Below are 27,524 nucleotides of genomic sequence, written 5' to 3'. Positions count from 1 at the left end.
CAGCAGTTAACTAGGCTATTTCTCCTACAGGGAGTAGAGCAGCCTTCCTCCCAAGAGAAGCCTTTTCTCCCTTCTGCCACTAACCCTGCTGTAGTTTTTCTCATCCCTCCTCACTCTATCTTAAGGGAAGAGGGGTCTTTAAAGGTCACCGTTAGCCTTTAATTGATTCAGGTGTCTGAGAGGAAAGAGCTTTAGTCATTTTAAGGCTGATATTACTTGCCTTCTACCTACTCTCTTACAGCTGTCAGATCTGACTTTGTCACATTACCTTAACAGAAGTTCATAATAGCAGCAATGCTGCTCCTGCTAGGTCAACCTGTTACACTAATAAAATAATACCAACAGGATCTTATAAGAGGGATGAGGCAAAATGCCAGGTTTATTGCAAATATATAGAGAGAGCAAGAAATCAGGATATGCAATTCAATATAATTTCACTACCATTCCTTATTCATTCACACACTCATTCATACAAGTTTTGTTGTTATAGTTACCAGCCTAGAGGTTGCTCATGGCAGAGTACTGACCAGGTAGCCTGCACACAAGGGTGGAGCCGAGTCTTTGTCAGATGTGCATCTGATGCTCCTGGAAGGTGGTTGCAGAGCCAGATTCAAAGTTTTCAGTCTTTAGAGTCTGTTCTTAAAGGATTTTGTCCTTATACAAGTCTATGGGAATTGCTTCATCCTGCTAATGTTTGTTTGAGGTGATTATCAATCAGCAGGTGGCACATCCCTGATGTTTGAGTGTTATCTTGTTCTTTGGAATCATGGGGGGGGGGGGCACTTGGGTGGATTCCAGCCTGGTCTGTGCATTCTTCAGCCAATTGAGAGTGAAATTGTTATTCTTAGGCTGGCACTTCCCTGATTCATTCTTTATCTAAATCAGTTTATCCTGTATCTAAATCAAGCATCCATTCACATACATCCTCTGTTTTAACATGCATTTATCATTTATTACTTTACTATTTCTTAACTTTTAGCAACTCTCAGGATGTTGCAAATCTACTTAAACTTTAACATACATAGCAAAGAAGTTAAAAGCTACTAAACTGTGTTCTGTTTGGAAGAACAATTACAGTTGTTTTTGAGAACAGACTTTCTGTCTTAGGATGTGTTAATGTAATTAGCAGTTTGGCCTTGCATGTTTCCCAGAGAGAGGGAGAGACACAGAAATGGAAAAATCAAGAGGCCTAAGCTGTGGGGAATTCAATTGAATTCAGTTTTACTCCTTGTCTCTCTTGGCCACATACACTTTATGGTTTTAATACAGAAATTCCCTGATATGGTCCAACAAACCCACATTCCCTACTTCTTTGTGTGATACTTCCCATTTCCAGTATCTCAGTTCTCTGTGGAGGAGTTGCTTTCTTGTTGTCCTCAAACCCATTGTGCCTATGGATCTAGAAACGGTAGTGCAGAGCTTCAGCAAGCTTGCTTTTGATCCAGTACTATGATGAGAGAAGCGGAACAGCAAATAGCTTTTCCTATCCTGCAAAAAGTTTTGAGATTTCAAACATGTTCCTGTTCTGCATAATGATGAAAGGAGATACTTTTTTTTGAATTTTTTGCAGGAAAAAATTAGACACCCACCCCAGAATAACACACAGCCTGGTGGGTAGGGTGCTCATTTGTGATGTGACCAAGAAGAGACTTTGAATCTGGGTCTCCCACATCCCAAGTTAGTGCCCTAACCATTGGGATATTGGCTATTCCGGGGTATCGCTCTAACAGTTTTAGTTTAGATGAATTGGTGTTTTTCTATGAAATTCCCAACCTGCTCAAACGATATGTGCTGCTGTGCATATGGTTTATAGGAGAGGAAAAACAAACAAACCTCTTTCATCTACTTATCATAGTGTTTCTATTTCAAGGCAAATGAAAGTACAATGAACATTGGATAGATTTTTTTCATTTGCAGGCAAGAGACCATGTGGAAAACTTCAGTTCTAAAGGTGAATCTCTTGAAAAATCACAAGTATGTGTAAATAAGTTTGTAATGGAAATGATTTTTCAGCCTTGACTACAGAGAATGCATTAAGTTGCTAGCTGAAATTTCGGAAGTGATGTAATCTAGAAAAAGGAGTTTGGAGTTAGACTTATATTCTAGTTCCAGCTATTCTACTTGCTGTTCAGTGTTAGGTGAATAAGGCAGTTTTTGTTTCTTGGATTCCCATCTGTAAAATGGGGGTATTAACCACTTTTATAAAGAATATTAAGGTCCTCAATTTGGATGAATTGTACTATAAGTAAGGCTGTGAGTCTCATGGATTCTGTGACTTTCCAGGACTTCTGCAGTGCCTGGTGCGACTGGCATGGGGGCCGCCTGAGCAGCTTGGGCAGCCCCTGGGCCAGCCGCAATTGCGGGCTACCGTACCTCTCCCACCCCAGCACCAGCAGGAGTTTAGGTGTGGGAGGGGGCTCAGGCTAAGACAGGGAGTTGGGATGCGGGAGGGGGTGAGGGCTCTGGTTGGTGCTTACTTTGGGGTGGGGAGGGCTCCCTGGAAGTGGCAACATGTTCCTAGGTGGAGGTGCAGCCAGGTGGCTCTGCATGCTGCATCCGCGTTCAGGCACCACACCCGCAGCTTCCATTGGCTGTGGTTCCTGGCCAATGGGAGCTGCAGAGCAAGCGCTTGGGGTGGGGTCAGTACGCGGAACCCCCCTGGCCACATGTCCACCTAGGGGCCACAGGGACATGCTGGCAGCTTCTGGGAGCCGTGCGGAGCCAGGTAGGGAGCCTGCCAGCCCCATTAGGCCACCTCAGCACCAGCATGACCCATGTCCCCTCCCGCACCCTTCCTGCAAGCCTTGTAGACTAGTATTCTGCAATGAACACGTGCCACAGACCTAAAGCAAAGTAGCTGAGGGTCCAGTTTCTCTTCATTGCTCTCTGTGATGCTTTGAGACATTTTTTTCAATGTTGAGGTCTTTCGTGAATATAGTTCAAATAGCTTAAGTAGTATAGGAGTCTGGGCTGTATGCTAAGTGTGGAGGAAGCAGAGCTAACAACACAGCCAAGTAAAGGATATGGGATTGGTAAGGAACTAGTCAAAGGTAAACCAACAATGTGGATGGAGATGCTGTTTTTGACATACTATAGTTGCTCATGTCATTTCAGAGACCCTTGAAAAATTAAACTGATTAAATACCCCAGAACACTTTGTCCTCATATGTAAAAATGTTCCAAAGAGTCAAATGGTCTAATAACTAGTTGGAATGGATTATCTGAGCAGGTTTAATTAGTTACAACTCAGCGTGACCCAATTTAATGGTAGCATTACTGCAGACCAATTTGAATAGTACAAGGAATGTTAGGTTGAATTTGACTCCAGGTCACTAATGGCCCTGTGAAATCTTCTAGAATGTATTTCTTCTTGGAACTGTACTGAGGTTTATAGGATAGTGTATTGTAACTAAAATGGCTTAAGATGCCAAAGTGAATATTAAGGAAAATATCTTAAATCAGTTCAACATGTGTGGATGCAATAAATCATTATGCTTAATCTGGTCCAGTTATAAATGGTTCAGTTCTTCAATTTGGAAAAAAACATTAGAGAGAAACTTTGATATTAGGTATCAGAGGGTAGCCGTGTTAGTCTGGATCTGTAAAAGCAGCAAAGAATCCTGTGGCACTTTATAGACTAACAGACGTTTTGGAGCATGAGCTTTCGTGGGTGAATACCCACTTCCTCAGATGCATGTAATGGAAATATCCAGGGGCAGGTATATATATGTGTGCTAGCAAGCAAGCTAGAGATAACGAGGTCAGTTCAATCAGGGAGGATGAGGCCCTGTTCCAGCAGTTGAGGTGTGAAAACCAAGAGAGGAGAAACTGGTTCTGTAATTGGCAAGCCATTCACAGTCTTTGTTCAATCCTGAGCTGATGGTGTCAAATTTGCAGATGAACTGAAGCTCAGCAGTTTCTCTTTGAAGTCTGGTCCTGAAGTTTTTTTACTGCAGGATGGCCACCTTAAGGTCTGCTATAGTGTGGCCAGGAAGGTTGAAGTGCTCTCCTACAGGTTTCTGTATATTGCCATTCCTAATGTCTGATTTGTGTCCATTTATCCTTTTCCGTAGAGACTGTCCAGTCTGGCCGATGTACATAGCAGAGGGGCATTGCTGGCATACGATGGCGTATATTACATTGGTGGATGTGCAGGTGAATGAACCAGTGATGGTGTGGCTGATCTGGTTAGGTCCTGTGATGGTGTCGCTGGTGTAGATATGTGGGCAGAGTTGGCATCGAGGTTTGTTGCATGGATTGGTTCCTGAGCTAGAGTTATTATGGTGTGGTGTGCAGTTACTGGTGAGAATATGTTTCAGGTTGGCAGGTTGTCTGTGGGCAAGGATTGGCCTGCCACCCAAGGCCTGTGAAAGTGTGGGATCATTGTCCAGGATGGGTTGTAGATATTAGGGAGGATCTTAAAATTTATTAGCCTTTAAAAATGAAGTTACCAGTCACTTGTTTTTATTTCTTACCATGTTTGGTAATTATGGCAGATCTTTGCTTAAACAAGGGCTCATTTGTTTCCTACCCTGTTTTAATTTCCTATTTGATTGTGCAGTGAAGCTATTAGACATCCAGATACTGTGCTGATGGTCATTATAGAAATTCTACAAGATGAATAACTTTTCTATACAATAGAAAGATCTCACAAACAAAAGAGTACTTCATTCCAGATAGTGAAGTTATATTTCAGTGTATTAAGCTCTTAACAAAACCCAAATACCTCAAATAGCTAGAATATGCAAAAAGAATTGTGAAGTAAAATGCACATGTATAACAATTGCTTCCCCTAAATTTGCTTTGGAGTCTCTTAAATACAGGGGGGACAGGAGGACTTCCCCCTCCAACTATCATAAGTAACAGTTGTTAAAATACAATATACCAGCTTTAGTAGAATTCTTTCATACTAGAAGGTTGTATTTAGTGTCCTCTTGTAGGGAGGAGGGAGTATTTTTATTAGATATGGTTTTATTTGTTGCTATGATAAATTTGATAGAACTCTGGTCCTTATGGGATTATCTTGAAATTAATAACCTCTGATTCTTGTTTTAAAAGTAACATTTTTTTGTTTAAGGAGCATCTGCAGAGTCTTCTCAAGAGGCGCAAACAGCATCTTGTGAAGGTACTGGGTTTTCATGTTTGAAAATCTTTTGTAGTGCCAATAAATGGGATTAACAAAAATAGATATTTTTAGAAATTGCAGAAAACCTCTTTAATAAAGTGTTCATGGTGGTATTCCAAAGTTGTTTATTTGATATTGCTGGCTTCACATTAAGCAAATGTACATAATGCCTCAATTTTTTGTTTAGGTTCAAATGTTGCTGTTAATATGGAAGTCTCAGAACCTGTTGGTAAGACATGGCCATTAACAGTTTCTAATATCACTTGGGTTGATTTATTGTTAGCTAAAATGAAGGCTGCCTTAATTGGGCGTTTGCAGTTTAATTGGTACAAAACTCTCAGTATCACTGCTGTGTGCCTGAATCAGAAAAGAGACTTAATGGAATACTAAAGTACCACTACAGTAAATTTTGTGATGGCAGATGTAATGGGATTATTTGAACACTGAAGAAGAATATTCTGTATATTCTACACTTCCTTTCTTCAATGCATTTGTTTTTCAAATAAAATAGTCTCAATATTTCATGCCATGGCATGCTACCTATTGAATAAGCGAAACAAGTCATAACATGTTGAATGTAAAGATGCGATATTTTTCCTGATTTTGTATGCAACTTTCCCTTTTCCTGCTAAAATTGTGGTAATCTTCAGTGCAGTTTTCAGTACAAATATTAGTCTGTAGTTGACCATTATGCTATTCTAAGTCTGTGTTTGGGTTTTCTTTTTCCCCATAAAAATGCTGCTTTGTTAAAATAGAAGTGTCTTAAATCCCTGGGGCATGGTCTACACTACGTGTTTATACCGAATTTAGCAGCATTAAACCGATTTTAACCCTGCACCCGTCCATACAACGAAGCCCTTCATATCGATATAAAGGGCTCTTAAAACCAATTTCTGTACTCCTCCCCAACGAGGGGAGTAGCGCTGAAATCGGTATTGCCATGTCGGATTAGGGTTAGTGTGGCTGCGGTTCGACGGTATTGGCCTCTAGGCGGTATCCCACAGTGCACCATTGTGACCGCTCTGGAAAGCAATCTGAACTCTGATGCACTGTCCAGGTAGACAGGAAAAGCCCCGCAAACTTTTGAATTTCATTTCTTGCTTGCCCAGCGTGGAGCGCTGATCAGCATGGGTGGCCATGCAGTCCCAAATCCAAAAAGAGCTTCAGCATGGACCGTACTAGAGATACTGGATCTGATCGCTGTATGGGGAGACAAATCTGTTCTGTTGGAGCTCCATTCCAGTAGACGAAATGCCAAAGCATTTCAGAAAATCTTCAGGCTATGATAGACAGAGGCCACAGCAGGGACTCAACACAGTGCTGTGTGACAACCGTAACAGAAAGCCAAAGAGTCAAATGGACGCGGAGGGAGGGAGGGGGGGGACTGAGGACTCCAGCTATCCCACAGTCCCTGCAGTCTCCGAAAAGCATTTGCATTCTTGGCTGAGGTCAGTGGTTCAGGGAATATGTCGTCAATTTACCCCCTGTCCCCCACCCCTCAAAGAAAAGGGAAAAAAATTGTTTCTCGCCTCCTTTCAATGTCACCGTATGTCTATTGGATGCTGCTGGTAGACGGGGTGCTGCAGCGCTAAACAGCAGCATCCTCTCCCCTCCCCTCCCTTGTGGCAGACGGTACGGTACAAAATGATAGCCATCCTCGTCATCATCCTGTGAGTGCTCCTGGCTGGCCTCGGTGAGGTCGGCCGGGGGTGCCTGGGCAAAAATGGGAATGACTCCCAGTCATTCCCTTCTTTAAGCTTTTTGTCCTGGAGTTTCAGTCCTGGCAGATGGTGCAATAGGGCTGTAACTGTCCTCATCATAGTAGCTGGAGACTGAGCTCCTCCCCCCCTTCATGTCTAATGGAGATTCTGGACTATCATAGCAGTGGGAGGGTGTGCTCCTCTTTCCCCCCCCCCTCCTCCAACCCTTTAATGAGTAATGGAGATGTCCTGTCTGGACTATCATAGCAGCTGGAGGCTGCCTCCTCCTCATTTTATCTCACTAAAAAGTCAGTGTTTCTTATTCCTGCATTCTTTATTACTTCATCACACAAATGGGGGACACTGCCATGGTAGCGCAGGAGGGTTGGGGGAGGAGGGAAGCAACGAGTGGGATTGTTGCAGGGGCACCCCCTAGAATGGTATGCAGCTCATCATTTCTGCGGGATATCTGGGGCTCTGACCCGGAGCGGCTGTGCTCTCTGGTTCTCTAGTAGACTTGCCCCATATTCTAGGCAGGACTGACTCTATTTGTAGATTAAAACATAAAGAAGGAAATGACCTGGGAAGTCATTCCCATTTTTGTCCGTGCGCCCCCGGCTGACCTCAGCGAGGCCAGCCAGGAGCGCCCATGACAACAGCAGACAGTACAATATGACTGGTAACCATCATCACCAATTTCCAAGACAGCAGACGGTGCAATCTGTCTCTGCTACCTTGCAAAGGCAAACGAATGCTGCTGTGTAGCACTGCAGTACCGCGTCTGTCAGCAACATCCAATACACATACGATGACAGTGAAAAAAGGCAAAACGGGCTCCATGGTTACCATGCTATGGCTTCTGCCGGGACAATCCAGAGAAAAAGGGCACGAAATGATTGTCTGCCGTTGCTTTCACGGAGGAAGGATTGAGTGACGATATTTACCCAGAATCACCTGCGACACTGTTTTTGCTCCATCATGCATTGTGATCTCAACCCAGAATTCCAATGGGCGGGGGAGACTGCGGGAATTATGGGATAGCTATGGGATAGCTACCCACAATGCAACGCTCTGGAAATCGACGCTAGCCTCGATACATGGACGCATACCACCGAATTAATGTGCTTAGTGTGACCACGTGCACTCGACTTTATACAATCTGTTTTTTAAAAAACGGTTTCTGTAAAATCGGAATAATCCCGTAGTGTAGACATACCCTGAGAGTCATAATTTTCTGATGTCAGCAGCCAAGCTTGCTTGAAAGCTAGCGGTAATATCCTTTTCAAACAAAGCACAGAGTACCTGCTTTGCATACCAGGACATCCACAAACTGAATATCTGAAAAGCAGAAAAGTTGCATCTTGATTTAAAAATAAAAATAAAAAATCAGTTCGTTATTGCTGGAGTAAAAATATTGACTAGCTTTTCTGAGTTACATTTTTAATTTATATGAATGTACTTCGTTTCACTCTAGTAGAAAATGGAGAGACAGAAATGTCCCCTGAAGAATCATGGGATCACAAAGAAGAAACATGTGAAGCAGAGCTAGGAGGTGGCCCATCAGGAGATGCAGGGCATACTGAGGAGAGTGCCCAGGAAATGATGGAGGAAGAGGAGGAAATACCAAAACCTAAATCTGTAGTAGCACCACCAGGTGCTCCTAAAAAAGAACATGTGAATGTAGTATTCATTGGGCATGTAGGTAAGTTACAGATAAACAACTGTAGAGCAAGGGATAGAGATATTTGATAACGTGAATAGTAAGTTCTTGTATGACTCTGTCCTTTTAATGAATCCAAATTGTGACTTTCACTCTCTCTTTCTAGGTTAACAGGTTACTAGAATTGGCAGAATAATTTTTAGATTGACAAATATTAGTAGTATTACTTTGGAATCTAATAAACTAGGTTGTTATGTACAATTTTGGCTGAAGATTTGAATCCTTGGGGCAGAGAGGCTTTATTTGTCTAGAATAATTAGGTTGCATGAATAACCCCATCATAGATGAACGATCATTGATAGCTCTTCTAGTATCATATTCTGATACTTCTTAATATAAAAGTTAATATCTGTGAAATACCATTTTATTTCTTTTACAAAAATGCTGTTGCTGTTCAATTTTATGACATTCTTTAGAATGATCAGGGCTGGCCTCTCGCTCACTACATAGCTGGTGCTGTGCTGTAGGTTAGGTGAAGGCTATCCAAAAACCTCTCCTGCAAAAAACCAAACAATCCTTTGTCAGAAAATGTTTTCTTTTAATCCGTTTCTGGTAAAGCCATACCTGAAATATTGGTGCTACACAACCAAAATGTCGTTAACAAATTGGAGAATTCGGAGAGAAGGAACAAAAATGGAGGAGTTGACTAGAAATTGAGAAACACTTATATGCCACTGTCCCACTTTAAGTGTTTTTAGATAATCAAAAAAAGTGAAGGATGGAAAATAATTATTAAGAGTGATAGGGGAAAATACAGACTGAATATATTTTACTAACAATGAAATCTTAAATTGGGGTATAATCTGCCAAGAGAAGTGGTAGAAGCTCCATTGGGACATTTTAAAACTAAACAGGACAAACTACTAAAAATGTCCTGCAAAACAATGCTATATTGTCATGAAATGGGTTTAAAAGACCTAACTTACTCTCTCTTTTTTTTTTTTTAATACTTAAAACTAAATGACTTTGTAAAGTATCTTTCTTTTGTATGTTTGTTAGATGCTGGTAAATCAACCATTGGAGGACAAATAATGTACGTAATTTTTAAAAAATAAGATTTTCTTTGAATTGTTAGACTCTTTTAATATTGTGATTTATAACACATGGGAAGTAAGTAATATAATAGATGGGTTTAGTAAGCATAGACTGTTTGTTTTTTTTAATGAAATACCACTCCAGGTCTATTAATTTAGTAAGTCATTGTCTTTTGATTTGTTAGCTTCAGTGTTAATCTTATTGCTCAGGAGTGTCATTTGCTTAACGAAAGTATAACTATACAAAGGCATATTTTACTAAATAACAAATAAGTTTCTTTAGAATATTAGATTTCATTTTTTCTGAGAGTTGTTCTTTAGAACTGATACTCAGATTGATTCAGCTCTTGTTAAATTTTGTCCCATGTGAGATTTTTAAAATTTTTTATTTGAATATGCTCAGCCTCTGACATTAGCATTATCATTCATATATTGAAATCCAGATATTGATTTTAAATCATACCAGATTATAAATTGTCAACTTTCTTTATATACATTAAACATGTACCAAACAAATCTGGAATAACTTTCCCATAGAAGAAGTTTCTTCATAAGGCCAGCCTTTTAGAAGTTGGCTTTTACTGTGCTGCATGATGTCACTCTCTTAAGCCATATGAGTATATTTTAATATCTGTCACTGGAAGCACTCATTATCCACCTAGGTGTTAATTTTTAAAAATTCTGTGAAGATACTTTGTTAGTTTCATAAGTTAGTTCTGCAGTTCTTTTTTTTTATGCCTTTTTAAATTTCGTTGAATATCCCTTTTTTATTAGAAAAAGTAAATGTCTGTTGTACCTTCTCTCAGCCATTAATTATTCTGAATGCTGCTATAATTTCCCCACTTCCTAGTTTCCTTTTTAAATTAAACAGACCCACTCTTGCCATTACAAGATCAGATTGACGCTTTAAGGAAAAGGAACATACCTGATATGTTAGTATTATACAAAGAGTATCTAATATATATCTCTAGGCTTTTAATATGCAAAAGATCTGTGGAAAAATGGCAATTTTCCTTTCCTTGCCAATTTAAGAAGGCACTGGTCAAAAGTATTCATCTTCAGACTTCACCCAACTGTTAGCATTTTTCTTTTATATAAACTTATATGCCAAGGTTTCTGATTTGTATTACCATTTTGTAGTTCTGTGGGCAGTGACTCAGTCACTTATGATCTGGTTTGGTTTAGAATGTAATGCTTTCAGTTGCTGATACCTCTTTTCTTTTCCTTTTCTCCGTTTATATTTTGTGTGTCTTCTACATGGTTTTATTGTTCTCTAATATTTATTTGTTTTAAGATTAACAAATAAATTGGAAGTTTTGACTAATCCAGTCTTCTGTAACTGTTCTGTTCTAACTATGGATGTCTCTATGTATGCATATATTTTCCTTTAAACACTTGTTTTAAAATAATCCAGAAAAGTAGTACTTGCTTGATTAAAACACATTCTGAATGAAGACAGTTCCTTGGGAGGTCATGTCTGTGAAACGAATATATTAGATTTTGTACCCTTTTAAAATTTATTAAATTGAAGCATTTTAAAATGCAATATATAACCGTCTATTTTTTTGTTTTTAAGTATGTCATTTGTATACAGTAGAGCTCATATAGTAGGTAGGCTTATGCCTTGTTTGCTCTGTACTTTCTTAACAGATAGCCATGCCTTACTTTTTGAATTATGAAATTGCTCTTCTGAGAGCAGATATTCCATTGTTACCCTTTTCTGACAGTACCTCAGATCTACAGAGTAATCAGATCATGTATTCCAGGGGTTCTCAAACTTCATTGCACCACAACTCTCTTCTGACAACAAAAATTACTACATGACTCCAGGAGGGGGAGTCCAAAGTGTGAGCCCACCCGAGCCCCAACACCCCAGGTTGGCGGGACAAGGGCTTCAGCCCCCGGCGGGAGGACCTGTAACCTGTGCCCCACCACCAAGGGCTGAAGCCCTCAGTCTTCAGCTTCATCTCCAGGCAGCGGAGCTAGGGCTTTGGCTTCGGACCCAGATCCCAGCAAGTCTAATGCTAGCTCTGGCAACCCCATTAAAAGGAGGTTATGACCTACTTTGGGGTCCCGACCCACAGTTTGAGGGCTGCTGATATACTCCATTAGAATAGAAACTTAGCTGCCATGTAGTTAATGTAAAATGTCTTCTTTTTTTTCTTCCCCACGCCCCAGGTACTTGACAGGAATGGTTGACAAAAGAACACTTGAGAAATATGAAAGAGAAGCTAAAGAGAAAAACAGAGAAACCTGGTATGAATCTTTTCTAAGAATATACCATGGCATCCTTTTTTAGCTCCTGAGAGGAGACTGTTTTGAAGTTTTCCTTTTAGTATTTGGTTCCTTTTGATTTTTTCCAGCCAGGTCTTTAATGTGTGCCACATTATGCAGTGTATTCCATGCTGGAGCAGATTTTGCTTCCATATCGTACAGAATATTGCCTTAATTTGTGGTGCTGCACAATAGCAACTGACTGGTAGGGATGATGGAGGAAGAAAACCATCCTCGGACAGCCAGAGGACCCTTATGTCTTCCTGCCCTTCCCCTATAAGTACTGTATGAAAGAAGTGTCGGAGAAAGAGGCTTACAGTTCTGGGGGATAGGGAGGGAGGTAGCAGGCTGGATCACAAAACTTTTCACCTAATGAGATGAGTGAATGAAATAGGGCCCTGAACTGTTAGCCTCCAAGGCTGTGAAGAGCCACCCTGCTGCCTCCTTCCTCAGCCAACAGTTCCTGGACAGCTGTGTACCCTCTCAGAAGCATCTCCTGCTTCTTGGAGGGGATGGAGACGGCATGCAGTAAAAGAGGACCTCATTAGAGGCAATAGCTATGAAGCAATGCAGAGAGGTAGATTTGTACCTGAATTAATTGTATTTGGACAAGGTAGAGGGATAGAAGATGGCATGAATTAATTGTATTGAGGTAAGCCTGTGTGGGGACCGCCTTTTCCATTAAAATCCTATGACAAAACCACCTAGCGTCCCTCCACAAAATCCTGAGTATTCTGAGCAGAGACCTTCTCCCCATCCATATCCTGTTTCAGAAATGCTTTGAGTCATACAGTGAGGGAACATCTTTTTAAAAACAAGTTTCAAACTTAAAATATAGCATGATGTGCAACTGAAATGTGAAACACAGATTTTGTCAGTGGTCACACATTTCGGTGACACATTAACAGGCTTGAAAGTTGAGAGATATGTCTTCAGCTTTACTATATATCAGGCCTTAGCCCCATTCCTTTTGAGGGACCCCTCTCATGTGTTAACTGCTTCTTCAGCAGGTTCAGACTCTGTGCTCTGGAAGTTATAGAGGAGGTTCCTCCTTTTCATTAGAAAAAGGGATTCTACTCTCAGTACTTCCTGATCCCCAAGTCCAAGGGAGGGATGAGACCTATCCTCAGTCTCTGCGATCTCAACAATTCATGTTTATGAGATTCTGTGTGGTTATCCTGGCTACTTTTTTCCCCATATTGAATCACAATGATGGGTTTGTTCTCGGTCTTCAGGACACCTATTTCCATGTAGCAATTTTCCCAGGACACAGGAAATTTATGAGATTTCTTGGTGCCAGTCGACTTTATCAGTACACAGTTCTCACCTTTGGCACATTGTCACCACTGTGCATCTTTACCAAATGCATGACAATGGTAACAGCAGTCTATCTCAGAAGAAGGGGAATTCATGTCTTCCTGTACCTAGATGATTGGCTAGTGAAAGGCATTTCTGAGGAACAAGTCCTCAGTTCTCAATGGACCTCTTCGATTGATTGGAGCTGACTTTGACTCCAACTCAGAAATCAAGTTCTGTGGGGCCTACTAGACTATGAATCTGAGGGCTTTTCTCCCATATGTGTGATTGCAAATAGTTCAGTTCATTGTCTGGATCTCCAATCTCATCTGACCACGGTCCGTGTATACCTGAAGTTAGTTACGTGGTTCAACATTTGAAGTTGTCTTCAGTCTTGGTTCAAGTTGGTCTGTCGTGAGCTGCCTGTCATAGGAAAAGCTTGTCTGAGGGCCTCCAGAGATACTGGACACTCTACAGTGGTGGGAAAAACAAAACAATGTGTACCAGGGTATTATTCATTTTGTCCATCCTCTGCCAACTAGAACTGTAGTCACTGATGCTCCCCCACATACTGTGGACACACATCTAGGAATGTTAAATGTTCAGAATTTGCAGTCAGGGCAGAAAGCATCATGTCATATCAAAGTGGTGGAGTTTCAAGTCATTTACAGTGCCTTCAGGGATCAGATGAGGAAATCAATGAGTCACATACTCACCACCAATACCATTGCAGTGTGTTATGTGAACAAAGAGGGAGGAGCCTACTCCAACCAACTTTGTCAGGAAGCAATACATTTTTGGCATTTTTGCGTCAAGGAAGACATCGTACCCACAGTAGCACGCTTACCGGGCTCTCAAAACCAGTTGGCTGACCATCTTAGCAGGACTTTCTCCAAAGAGCAGCATGGTGAGGCTATTTTCAGGGAATGAGGCAACCCATTGATCATCCTAGGTGCAACAAAGGACAACAAGAAGAGCCGTCAGTTTGGTTCCCAAGGGGGCTTGGTTCAAGATCTCTAACCAATGCCTTCCTTTGGTACTGAGGAATGCACCTGATGGATGCCTTTCTCCATACCCCTTTCATGTTATTCTCAAACTGAAGTTGGACCAATTGATACTTTCTTGGCCAAGCCAGCACACTATGTTGATTCTCTGACTTCCTCAGTTTCTGTTCGACCACCCAAATCTCTTCCTCTCCTTCTGACCTACTTCAATACCATGGCCAGGTTGTTCATTCGGCACTGAGTAATCTACACCTCAAGAGATGGCTGGTACATGGCTAGAGTAGAAAAAAGGGTAATTCTCAGAGGAAATTCAGAGGATCCTGCATAATAGTAGAAAACCATCTATTAGATCTACTTCTTTGGCTAAGTGGATGCATTTTTCGGTTTGGTTGATATCTAAGGGAATTCAGCCCACGTTGGCTCATGTTCAGGACATTTTAGACTATCCTTTACATTTAAAGTCCTTTAGGTCTGGCTCTTAGCTCATTGAGGGTTCACTTGGCAGTATATTGGAGTGCCATCCTCTGTTCCAAGGAAAATTGGTTTTCTTAAACTTCATGGCAGTGAGATTTCTGAAAGGTATAGTCTCCCTGTTTCCTCCTGTGAAGGAAATGAACCCTTTGTGGGACTCTAATACTGTGCTGGCCACCCTCATGGTTCCTCCATTTGAGCTGATGACAACCTACTCGTAGGCTATCTTTTGGGAGACACTCTTGTGGCTATAACATCTGCAAGAAATCAGCAAATTACAAACATCTCTGTAGTCAGTTTTTCAAAGACAGTGTCCTTAAAACCACATTTAAAATTTTGTCTAAGGTGATTTCATAGTTTCACCTTAATCAGGTTATTTATTTGACTATTTACTTTTTTAAGCCACACTCAAATGCAGATGAGCAGTATTTCTATACGTTAAAATGCCAAGCACCACTGCACATCTGTCTGGAAAGCACTAAACCATTTAATTCACCACCTCAGATATTTTTTGTCTCCTATGCGGATTGGATGAAAAGTCAGCTGATCTCCATGCAGATAATTTCCAGACCATGGCTTTTGCAGTAGTTCAGGCTTCGCCCCACAGACATTACAGGCTCATTCTTTGAGAGCCTGGGTGACATCAATCTCATTTCACAGTCATGCTTCAATATTGGACATTTGTAGGGATGCTCAATGGTCTTGAGTGCATACTTTTACCAAACATTATGCTGTTACCACATCATCTAGGTCAGATGCAAACTTTGGGACAGAAGTTCTGCAGTCATTGTTCACTGCCTAGTGAAACTGCTTGTGAGTCACCTGAGTGGAATATACACGTGCCACCATTTGAAGAAGCAAAACATTTACTTGTATTGTAATTGCTGTTTTTCAAGATGTGGGTGCAGATATTTGTGTTCTACTCAAATTGGGCATGCCTGGTGCACCAAAGCTGGAGTAGAATACATGTCTGCACACCAATTACTTGGGGTGAACAGATCATCTCAGGGTTAGGTCTCTCAAACCGCGCCCTCCCCCCCTTTTTTTTGGGTAGGGGGTTAGTTTATGTTCTTCCTAGAAGGCATCAGATCTGCCTTATATCCAAGACAAGGTTTCACCCACATATGATACAGGTAGTAAATAGGGACTATTAAAACATTATTATTGAAGAAACAACTGTCTCTCCAGCTTGAATCTTTGACACAACATGTTTTCATCGTTTACCTTTGTTAAATAGACCTTTATTTGAAACTATCAGATTCCCTATTGAAACAAGGACTTTATAATTGCATGACCAAGTTTGGATCGACACATTCTTCCATCCTTTACCAATAAATAAAGTGAAATTTATGATGGAAATTATAAGAAAATAGAGAATTACAGTTGTCATAGCAATTTTAACTCTGTCCCTGTTCGTCACGTGGAATATTGTATACCACCCTGGTGTTAGCATTAAAGGATTAAGATATTAATTGAGGCATGGAAAGAATAACTGAACTTCTAGTCATGTGAAATCTGTTTTGATATTGTGACAACAGTTTTGGAGACCTGGAAGTAGAGTAGGTGGTGAGTGTGAAAGAAAGTTGAAGCAAAGGTAAATTTATCTGATTCTGCACTGACAATCATATTTGAATGCCTAGAAGAGCATGTATATGAAAGAGTGTACAAAATTGCACATCTATTTGAAATTGTGCCTAAGAGCAGTGAGCACTCGAGTGGGCAAAAATTGAAAACCTAGGCACTAGAAACATCAAACTTCCTGTAATTGTTTTGATGCCATAAGGTCATATTTATTTCTTAACTAACTTTTTTTAAACTTAACAAAGCACACATTCTCTAGGAAGGATGGTATGTGCCAGCTCTAAACCAGTTTTGTTACCTGTGCATAAAAGACAGAAAGCCTTGAAACTTTTTTTCCATTATCAAGTTGACCATTAATCTATTGGAGTTTCTTCAGATAGCAGTTTATCTCTAAGCTGAGGAGAAGCATGAAGTGTATGTATGTGCTTAAAAGGTAACTTTGGGAAATTAAGTCATGCAAGTAAGGGTTTGGAATAACAGTATCGTCTTAGCCATCGCCAGAGGTAGAATTAGCTTAGTACTATATGTTGTTGTAGTAATGATTTAGCACTACAGGGGTGTCCACCTGCCTGTATAAAATCTTACACCTATCTGCCACAATCTTAGAAATGCTTATAAAGTTGTCAGTGTTGTTGAGGCAGTTTAAAACATTGTATATGAAAAACAGTCTTTACGAAAACCAAAATATTAGTGTAGTAAATATTAATACAGAACTAGAATAATGTATTTTTGCAGGTACCTATCTTGGGCCTTAGACACAAATCAAGAAGAACGAGACAAAGGTAAAACAGTAGAAGTGGGCCGTGCCTATTTTGAAACAGAGAAGAAACACTTCACAATCCTAGATGCCCCTGGGCATAAGAGCTTTGTTCCAAATATGATTGGCGGGGCGTCTCAAGCTGATCTGGCTGTGTTGGTAAGAAAAACAAATTGGACATCTACACATAATGGTATTGCTACAAATATCTAGATCAGAATTACATATATAAGACTATCTCGTCAGTTGTGGTCTCTGAAATTTTCAAATCTTAATGTAGCAATCTTGTAATATTTGTATGTAATTCAGTTCTGATAGGTACACTGTAACCCAGCTTCTAATGTCAGCACTGTTAAATGGTTTTCAGAGTTAGATTGTGATATGTTATTTGTGTGTTCAGGGTTTATTGCACTATTGAATGTAAGGCTGTAAATCATGCATTGTCCTTTGATTTAATTGCAGAATAACTAAGAATAATTCTAATTCTTCAGTTGTTGTTTTTTAAATACTTAACACTTTTTTTAAATTTAGGTTATTTCTGCAAGAAAAGGAGAGTTTGAAACTGGATTTGAAAAAGGGGGACAAACAAGAGAACATGCCATGTTAGCAAAAACAGCAGGTGTAAAACATTTAATAGTTCTTATTAATAAAATGGATGATCCAACTGTAAACTGGAGTAATGAAAGGTGAGTGTTTCTACAAAGTAAAAAATATTTTAATATTTTCATGTAACTAACCATAGCTGAACTACAAGCTACAGTAGTGTCCAGTTAGTGCTGTTTTTTGCCAAAGCCTCATTTGATCATTGACTGAAAGGATGATGGGCCTAAGAATACAGGCATAATCTACAGAGCATCTACTGGCAAAGTAGATAATTATGTATTTTAACAGTTTGTTGTGCATGTATGTCTAACGAAGCCACAAGCTCTAATATCAATTGAGAGTCAGGAAAACTTTTCAAGGCATTTAGAGCAAGTCTCTCTCACACACACTCCTCTCTCTAGTTAATTTAGCTAAATTCAGTTTTCCAGACTTTCATCTACTTCAGCAATAATTTGAATAACTACAGTAACTAAGCTAAGAGGGCATTCCGCAAATTTATGTTAAACTTCCTTTCTTATCCCTCAGCTTGTTTGGGGAAGCATTAAGCACACATTGCTAAAGTAGCTGCGTGTAGCAAATTGATTGGCAAGTCACTTCTAGTAAACTTGATCAAATCCGGAATGTTGGTCTAATCAGCAAGTTTTCTTTTTAATTTTTATTGTAATATTAAATTTCAAATAGAAAAATATAACTTTACTGGAATTTCTTAGTTTAGTGTGATTGAGCTGCATGTCAATTTTTAATAGATATGAAGAATGTAAAGAGAAGTTGGTGCCATTTTTGAAGAAAGTTGGCTTCAATCCGAAAAAGGATATTCATTTTATGCCCTGCTCGGGACTGACTGGAGCAAACCTTAAAGAACAATCAGATTTCTGTCCTTGGTATATGTAAGTAACTTAGTATTGTTAACGTGTTGGGGAAATAGTAATAGGTCATTAATAGGCAGTACTACAGTACAGCTAGGTGGAAATATAAGTTTATATCTTGTGGTCAGATCCAATATGATTGACTAATGTATACGAGGGAAGACTGCCTTTGCAATGATAATCAAAAACAATATGACGAAGAAGTAAAGCAGAAGCATTTGAGCACTGTTGAAGAAATTCGCTACAAAAGCACTATGGGTATGGCTACACTTACATTTTTGCAGCGCTGGGAGTTACAGCTGTGTTCGTACAACTGTGTAGGGCCAGCGCTGCAGTGTGGCCACATTTGCAGCATTTGCAGCGCTGTTGGGAGTGGTGCATTGTGGGCACTATCCCACAGAGCACCTTGTCCCATTTTGGCGCTGTGGCTTGTGGGAAGGGGACGGAAGGGTGCAGGTCTTTCGGCCTCCTGTTCCAACACCCCATGGTGCTTTGCTACACATTCCAAGCAGTTTGGCGGCATTGGGCTGCAGCGCGATTTCTGTTACAAATGGAGCCCGAGCTGCTGAGGACCTTGCTGATGAATGTTGCCAGCACATCACACATGGCAGTGGAGCTATTCCTTCAGCTCCAAAGTGACAGTGAGGAGTCAGACGATGATATTGATTCGCCTGACGCGCAAGACACTAAATTGCTTGTGGCAGTAACGGACGTGCTCAGCACCGTGGAACGCTGCCTTTGGGCTCGGGAAACAAGCACTGAGTGGTGGGATCACATCGTCCTGCACGCCTGGGATGACGAGCAGTGGCTGCAGAACTTTCGGATGAGAAAAGCCACTTTCATGGGACTCTGTGCTGAGCTCGCCCCTACCCTGCGGCGCAGGGACACGAGATTGAGAGCTGCCCTGCCAGTGGAGAAGCGGGTGGCTATTGCAATCTGGAAGCTGGCAACTCCAGACAGCTACCGATCGGTGGCGAACCAGTTTGGAGTGAGAAAGTCGACCGTTGGAATAGTGTTGATGCAAGTTTGCACGGCCATTAATCGCACCCTGCTAAGAAGAACTGTGACTCTGGGGAACGTGCAGGACATTGTGGATGGCTTTGCACAAATGGGTTTCCCTAACTATGGAGGAGCAATAGATGGGACCCATATTCCTATTCTGGCACCACCCCACCTGGCATCAGAGTACATTAATCGCAAGGGGTATTTCTCTGTGGTTCTCCAAGCGCTTGTGGATCACCGTGGGCGTTTCACTGACATTTACTCAGGATGGCCTGGAAAGGTGCATGATGCACGCATCTTTCGGAACAGTGCCCTGTTCAGGAAGCTGATGGCTGGGACTTTTTTCCCAGACCGCAAGATCGAAATGCCCACTGTGATCCTTGGAGACCCCGCTTACCCCTTAATGCCATGGCTCATGAAACCGTATACAGGGAAGCTTGACAGGAGCAAGGACCAGTTCAACTACAGGCTGAGCCGGTGCAGAATGACTGTGGAGTGTGCTTTTGGCCGTTTAAAGGCGCGCTGGAGGTGTCTCTACGGGAAGCTAGATTTGGGGGAAAGCAGCATCTCCGCTGTTATATCCGCGTGCTGTACCCTCCATAATATTTGTGAAGGGAAGGGTGAAAGATTCAGTGAGGAATGGGCCTCTGAGGTTGGATGCCTAGAGGTTGAATTTGCACAGCCAGAGAGCAGGGCTACTAGAGAGGCCCAGCAAAGGGCTTCAAGGATTAGGGATGCCTTAAGGGAGCAATTTGAGGCTGAAAGCCAACAGTAATGTTTGGTGCCTTTGCTGTGTCTGTTTTTCCCTTGGGGTACAGTATTTCTCACTTTCTTCAATAATAAAAAATGTTTTATAAGCCAAGAAATCATTTATTCAAAATACAGTACATAAAAGGGCAGGGGGGTAGGGTGGTGGACTGTACATTCAGAGGTATGAATATGTCCTGCTTGGATTGCTGTTCAATGCCTGCTGCACTTCAGGATTAATATGCTGCATCGTGATGGGGGTTGAGTGCATAGGGTAAGGGTTGCAGTTATCAGGCCTGGTTGGGGTACAGCATTTATCACTTTCTGCAATAATAAAAAATGTTTTAAAAGCCATGAAATCCTTTATTCAAAATACAGTACATAAAAGGGCAGGGGGGTAGGGTGGTGGACTGTACATTCAGAGGTTTGAATATGTCCTGCTTGGATTGCTGTTCAGTGCCTGCTGCACTTCAGGATTAATATGCTGCATCGTGATGGGGGTTGAGTGCACAGGGTAAGGGGTTGTAGTTATCAGGGCTGGTAGGTGATCGTACAGGTGTTGGGGGCAACTAGGGGTGGTAAGAACCAGGCTGCTGGAGAAAGGTGTTTTGTGCAAATACTGGGGAACAAGAGAGAGAGCTTTGGGAGGGGTGGGGTTTACCACGGTACTGATCTGCCTGCATGGCTACGAGAGACTGCATACAGTCAGTTTGGCGAGCCAGGAGGCTTATCAACTGCTTTGTGCTTTTCTTGGTAGCCAATTCCTTTCTCCTGCTCTGTGTTTGTCTCCACTCATGCATTTTCTCTCTCCAGTCCTGCAGCCTTTTACTGTCTCTGGCGTACTGATTCATAACTGCTTTGATCAAATCTTCTTTTGATTTTCTAGAATTTTTCCTCAAGTTCTGTAACCGTCAGGCAGGCGGTGATAGTGCTGGATTATTCAAGGTCACTTAAAAAAACATAAATAGAAACATTTAATACAGAGGCTACATTGTTTATTATCACAGTGAAGGAGTTTGTAGACTTTTTGTAGCATCATTCCCACATACCTAACATAGCACAGAGAGGCCACAACAGCGAAGGCATAGGCATGTCTAGCAATGGGGTGAGTGTTTCTGCCGCGACTTCACCTGGGAAGGGGAACTGCCAGAGGGCTGGGGTTTCTGTGCATTGGGGAAAGCAGAGGGCAGGCAGTTGGGGAGCAGCAGTGGGGAAAGCAGAACAGAGGGCAGGCAGTTGGGGAGCAGCAGTGGGGAAAGCAGAACAGAGGGCAGGCAGTTGGGGATCTGCACTGAACAATCATCACTACATTTTCAACAGGATTTTCTACTGCCAGATATATCACTGCTGCGTGTTACCTGGCAAGAGAGGGAGGGTCTTCTACAGCAATGTGGATTCCGCCCTGGACCCCATGCAGCTTGCCTGTGTGCAGCAATGGTCCCCCCACCCCTCGGGGCACAGTGGCGCGGACGAGTTAGCCTGACCGGGACAAGGACCACAGTGGCTCTCCCTGTAAACTTGCGCAAGCACATTGCCCACGTTCTGGCTGCAACTTTTGAAGAGACTACCAAGGCCGATTACAGAGACGTGATAGACCAAATCAATGGGCTATTCCACATCTATGCATGCATGTATGCAGCCATAACCCCCACCCTCCTCTCACAAAACATTGCCATCCTAAAAATAAAATCTGCTTACCAGGAACACGCTCCTCTGCTTCCTCTTCACCAACAAGTTCCAGCTGCTGCGACTGGCTAGCCTCCTCCTGGCTTGAGAAGAGCTCCTCGCTGCATGCCTCTTGGGACTCCAGGGTGTCTCCCTCCACCCCAGTAGCCTCACTCTCCGCTTCCTCTACACCCTCCCCCACTTCTCCCTGCCCTGAACTCTCCATCGTGCTCCTCGGATTGGCAGTGGGGTCACACCCAAGTATGGCATCCAGCTCCTTGTAAAAACGGCAGGTCATGGGGGCAGCTCCTGAGCGGCGGTTTCCCTCACGGGCTTTGCAATAGGCACTGCGCAGCTCCTTTACTTTTACCCTGCACTGCAACGCGTCCCGTTCATGGCCCTTTAGCAGCAAGGACTTTGATACCTGCCCATAGGTATCATAATTTCTACGGCTGGAGCGCAGCTGTGATTGCACAGCTTCCTCACCCCAAACACTGATGAAGTCCTGCAGCTCAGAAGGGTTCCATGCTGGGGCTCGTTTGGGGCATGGAGGCATGGTCACTGATTGATTGATTGCACTCCACACCTGGCTGAGCAAACAGGAAGGGGATTTTTAAAATTCCCGATGCATTTAAAGGGCGGGTCACCTGAGCCCAGGGCAGTGGAGTGTGAAACGATGAGCAGAGTGGCTGAAAAGCTATGCTGGGATACCTCTTAATACCCTGGAGGCCAATAAAAGCGCTGTTGGTGTCCACACTTGATGACCAGCGCTGGAATCGCTACACCCGAGGCAGACCAGGTGTACAGCCAGCGCTGCAACCAGGGAGTTGCAGCGCTGGCAGTGCTTTGCAAGTGTGGACAGAGTGAGTTGCAGCGCTGTAACCCCTTCACCAGCGCTGCAACTCTCCAGTGTAGCCATGGCCTATTTCTGTTGTATGTGGAGTTAGCTTACCACAGACCATAACAGTATTTTCCTTGCCTTGTGAGGTCTTGAAAGTGCTGTACTGCCACTTGAATTTTCCAGTGATTTCACGTTGGGTGTGTGGCTAGGGTGAAAAACAGTTTGATGTGAATAGTCTGTGTAGAACCCTAATAAGATTGTGGACATGGCTCATAGCCATTTAATGTTATGTTTGCTGATATGGCTCAAGGCAATTAAACCATGTTAATGAAAACCACTCTGAAAACTAGCCTATTGTGTTCACACTCCTGGAACAGTTTAGCATATCTAGCAAGAGTCTCAGTGGACTAATGAACTGTTCTAAAAATGCTTGTAATGTGATTTTAAAATTAAATGGTGTGAATGTAAGCAGTATAACCACTTTGCATCACCACTTTTGATCTATGTTAACATACACAAGTTAGTGGTGTTAAGGATTTCATTGTTTAGAGGTTAAAGTTCTTTCCCTCTGCTGTGTTTGGCTGAAATCCTTTTCTTGATTTGTAATGAATAAGCCATACAGTTTAGCCAAACTGTAAGTGAAATGTTTATTTAAATAAATATTTTTATTCCTTTTAGTGGTTTACCATTTATTCCATATCTGGATAATTTGCCAAACTTCAACCGTTCAGTTGATGGACCAATCAGGCTGCCAATTGTGGATAAATATAAGGTACAAAATGAAACTAGGATTTGAAATTAGTTATGTTACCTTCAAATAGGTGGCCCATGTATTCCACTCTTACTTTATTTTCAAAGGGTTCCTGTAGTTCTGTCTTAAATGTGGTGGGCATCGTGTCATTTACCTTTTGATACACAGGATTGACTGAAAAGGATCACATTTGCTTTTAAATATGTTCTAATGCTCACCATTTCATGCTTTAGATGCTTTTCTCATTGGAAAATACTAACTTAGATGCAATAATGCAACATCACTTGATTATATCAATATATGTGTTGTCTACGTTTATGATTAAACAGTAAAACACAGCAGTATTTTAAGAAAAATAAGCTTTGAACTAGTGTTTCTGTTTTTTACAAAGGATATGGGCACTGTGGTCCTGGGAAAGCTAGAATCAGGCTCTATTTGCAAAGGACAGCAACTTGTGATGATGCCAAACAAGGTATGGCAAGTTTTCATCTTCCATATTTAAGAAGTTTCTAAGGCTATAATCAGCTTGGTTTACAGTAAGTAATTTGATCAGAACTAAGCGCTTCCATATATGACACTATGTCAGACAGGATTCAGCTTTATATAACTGCCTCTGAAAATATTCCATGTTTTAAAATCATAGGACTGAAAGGGATCTCAAGAAGTCATCTAGTCCAGTCCCCTGCACTCCTGGCAGGGCTTAGTATTATCTAGACCATCCCTGACAAGTGTTTGGGAAAATGTATGGGAGAAAACATCAGTGTTTTTAATAGCTGAGTTTAGCAGTTAACGTTTTTTCTGGATGTTGAGTATGTCTTTGATTTCCTCAGCATTCAAAAGCAGAATTGCACTGCATCACTAAACTCCAGTAACCCTTGGGTCATCAAATCAATCTGGCTTATTTGAGCTTTAGTTTGCTTTGCAATAGGTATGTTTGCCTAGTTGAATCCTTTTTCTGCTGGGAGTTAGTCACCACCTTCCTCACACACTGTATCCATTTTCAAGTGAGAATGGAACAGATTCCAAGGACATAAGCTGAGATATATATTGTATGAGAGAACTACTGTTATTTTTATTGGCTTAAGTTGAGAATTCCTTTACCTCTTCTGTTCCAACAGTCAGTGAAAATTAAGGGTGTCTCAGCATTCATGCCAGAACATAAGATGAATCTCTTGTACACGGGAAACAGAAATTTCTTTATGCAAAATGCATTGATGTTTAGACTGATTTCCATGTCACCTCTTCTGGAAAATTAGCAGCTGCAAGTTAATAGTACGGGGCATGTTTTTGCATTAAAGATTTAAAAATCGACAGTATAAAGGAGCTAGCTTTGTGTTGCTGCCATCTGATGAATAGTATCCAGGAGTGTGATTAAAAAGTACATTCTGTAATCTAATGTCAAAGGCCTTGAAGGATGCATCATACTTGTTTTTGACAGTCTGTCTATACCTGAATTAAGATTCCAAGATAAAAAGAAATTTTCAGACACTGTCTCTAAAAGTTAACTTGGGTAGTAGCCTCTACTCTATTTGATGTCCAGTCCACCTTAATTTAGGGTGTGGAGAGCCAGTTAAATCAATATTAGTGCTCAAATTACTAACATTTGTTCTACTGGTGTAGTGACTAAAGAAATGAATCATCACAGCACTGAACAAATTTGAAATTTGAGTGAAAGACAAGTTTACCAACATGTTGGGGAAAAGTTCCATAACGGTCAAATGCATTAGTAACAGAATATTTTTCTTGTTACAACTTAATTTGCCTATTGTGGTGAAAATTGAGTGCTTCTCTGGATTTTTATACCTGGCATTTCTTATTTGCAAGTGGTTTAGAAAATATTGTTTTAAAATACACCTTCCGTGGAACTTGAGGAATTATTCCCCCAGGGGAAAAAGGAAGAAGACCCAACAATTTAAAGAACTAATTTGAGATGTAATTCTCAGATGAGCTTGTACTTTTGACTTAAGGTACTTTAAGAAGCTATTTCCTTTTCATCACAAAACTGTTTGACACTACTACTACTGACAGACAACCATGTAACTCTGTAGGAGAATTAGTAGGGAGCAGTTGAGAAGTTGCAAATGCTTTTAGCAGATTACCATAAACATAAAATTTGTATATTTCAATAAGTCCTTTTACACTTCAGATGACATGCACTTCTGTTAGTAGTAGTGAGCTAAAACCTTACAAAAGTGAACTGTGGTAACCCTTTTACTCTTTTGGGGGTAGGATGAATCCTTTTTTTTTTTCCCCCCCCTTACTCTTTCAAATTAATCTAATTCTTCCCAACTGGTCCTTACTGGTGAGTGAAGGCATGAGACCAAAGGACAGACTATGGTGTAAAGGGATGTCAATAAATTAGATTATATGATGTTTTGATTGAGAGTATTCATAAACCTGCATCCTGATTTATATTCATCTGCTTAGGAAGCTCTACAGAATCTTCTCATGTGATCTGCAAACAAAATCACTTCACTCCTTTATTCTGACATATTATTCCTTTTATCAGAGTGCTGAAAGGGTACGTTTTAAAAATGTAACCTTGGCACATACTAGCTTTTCATCTTTAGAATATAAAGTTCTCGAAATCTTAAAACTTCAATGTTGTGAACACCTGGACTAATTCTGATTCTAATATTAAAAAAAATACATATTTATTTATAACACCACAGTATACACTCCCCAAAGTGGATGAGACTTATTTCCTGCATATGATCTCCATAAATATGTGCCTTTCTCTATGATGAAAGCCTTTTGAAACTTGCTGTAGACTAAGATTAAAAATACAATGTATCACAATGTTGTCTAAATTGGAATATTGGACAGAACAAAAGTGCTAGATTATATTTTAATAACTGAGTGATACCAGCAAATTTTCTTCTGTGTTCAAGTTTTTCATAAAATTGTGAATTAAAATGCTTTATTATAATCATTAGGGCTGTCAAGCAATTAAGGGTTTAAGTGTGCGATTAATCGCATTGTTAAACAATAAAAGAATACCATTTATTTAAATATTTTCCACATTTTCAAATATATTGATTTCAATTATAACAGAATATGAAGTGTACAGAGCTCACTTTATATTTATTTCATTACAAATATTTGCACTGTAAAAAAAAAAAAAAAAAGAAATTGTATTCTTCAATTCACCTCATACAAGTATGTGGTGCAATCTATTTATTATGAAAGTTGAACTTAAAAATGTAGAATTATGTCCAAAATATAACTACAATCAAAAACAATTTTTTAAAAAACTTTTTAGAGCCTACAAGTCCTCTGTCCTATTTTATGTTCAGCCAATCGCTCAAATAAGTTTGTTTACATTTGCAGGAGATAATGCTGCCTGCTTCTTGTTCAAAATGTCGCCTGAAAGTGAGAACAGGGGTTCACATGGCACTGTAGTAGCTGGTGTCGCAAGATATTTACATGCCAGATTCATATGTACCTTAGTGCTTCAATCTCCATTCCAGAGGACACACGTCCATGCTGACGACAGGTTCTGCTCGATAGCAGTCCAAGGCAGTGTGGACAGACACATGTTCATTTTCATCATCTGAATCAAATGCCACCAATAGAAGGTTGATTTCCTTTTTTGGTTGTTCAGGTTCTGTAGTTTTCACATCGGAGTGTTGCTCTTTTAAGACTTCTGGAAGCATGCTCCACACCCCGTCCCGATCAGATTTTGGAAGGGACTTCAGATTCTTAAATCTTGGGTCGAGTGCCGTAGCTATCTTACAAATCTCACATTGTACCTTCATGTTTTGTCAGATCTGCAGCGAAAACATTCTTAAAATGAACAACATATGCTGAGTCATCATCCAAGATACTATAACATGAAATATATGGCAGAATGTAGGTAAAATAGAGATAGAGAAATACAGTTCTCCCCCAAGGAGTTCAGTCACAAATTTAATTAATGCATTATTTTTTTACAAGCATCATCAGCATGGAAGCATGTCCTCGGGAATGGTGGCCGAAGCATGAAGCGGCATATGAATGTTTAGCATATCTGGCACATAGATACCTTGCAATGCTGGCTACAAAAGTGCCATGTGAATCCTGTTCTCGCTTTCTGGTGACATTGTAA

At 40.9% G+C, this 27,524-nt stretch overlaps 1 protein-coding gene across 3 annotated transcripts in view; it reads left to right on the top strand.

The window, feature by feature from the left end:
- GSPT1 (G1 to S phase transition 1) overlaps nt 1–27,524 on the top strand; it is a 46,158-nt gene that overhangs the window by 9,563 nt on the left and 9,071 nt on the right. Inside the window, exons 2-11 of one of the 3 annotated variants that reach the window (XM_050967747.1) lie at nt 5,078–5,125; nt 5,313–5,354; nt 8,303–8,527; nt 9,545–9,578; nt 11,758–11,835; nt 16,941–17,121; nt 17,494–17,648; nt 18,312–18,452; nt 23,365–23,458; nt 23,829–23,909. In XM_050967747.1, the coding sequence (XP_050823704.1) occupies nt 5,078–5,125; nt 5,313–5,354; nt 8,303–8,527; nt 9,545–9,578; nt 11,758–11,835; nt 16,941–17,121; nt 17,494–17,648; nt 18,312–18,452; nt 23,365–23,458; nt 23,829–23,909 (1,079 nt within the window). Of the gene's footprint in view, nt 1–5,077; nt 5,126–5,312; nt 5,355–8,299; nt 8,528–9,544; nt 9,579–11,757; nt 11,836–16,940; nt 17,122–17,493; nt 17,649–18,311; nt 18,453–23,364; nt 23,459–23,828; nt 23,910–27,524 lie in introns of all 3 variants that reach the window. The other 2 variants (XM_050967746.1, XM_050967748.1) reach the window with 2 other exon arrangements.

Source organism: Gopherus flavomarginatus, chromosome 9 (genome assembly GCF_025201925.1).
Source record: "Gopherus flavomarginatus isolate rGopFla2 chromosome 9, rGopFla2.mat.asm, whole genome shotgun sequence".
Taxonomy (NCBI): Eukaryota; Metazoa; Chordata; order Testudines; family Testudinidae; genus Gopherus; species Gopherus flavomarginatus.
The sequence above is the reverse complement of the archived record's forward strand: the minus strand, read 5'-3'. Positions and strand labels throughout refer to the sequence as shown.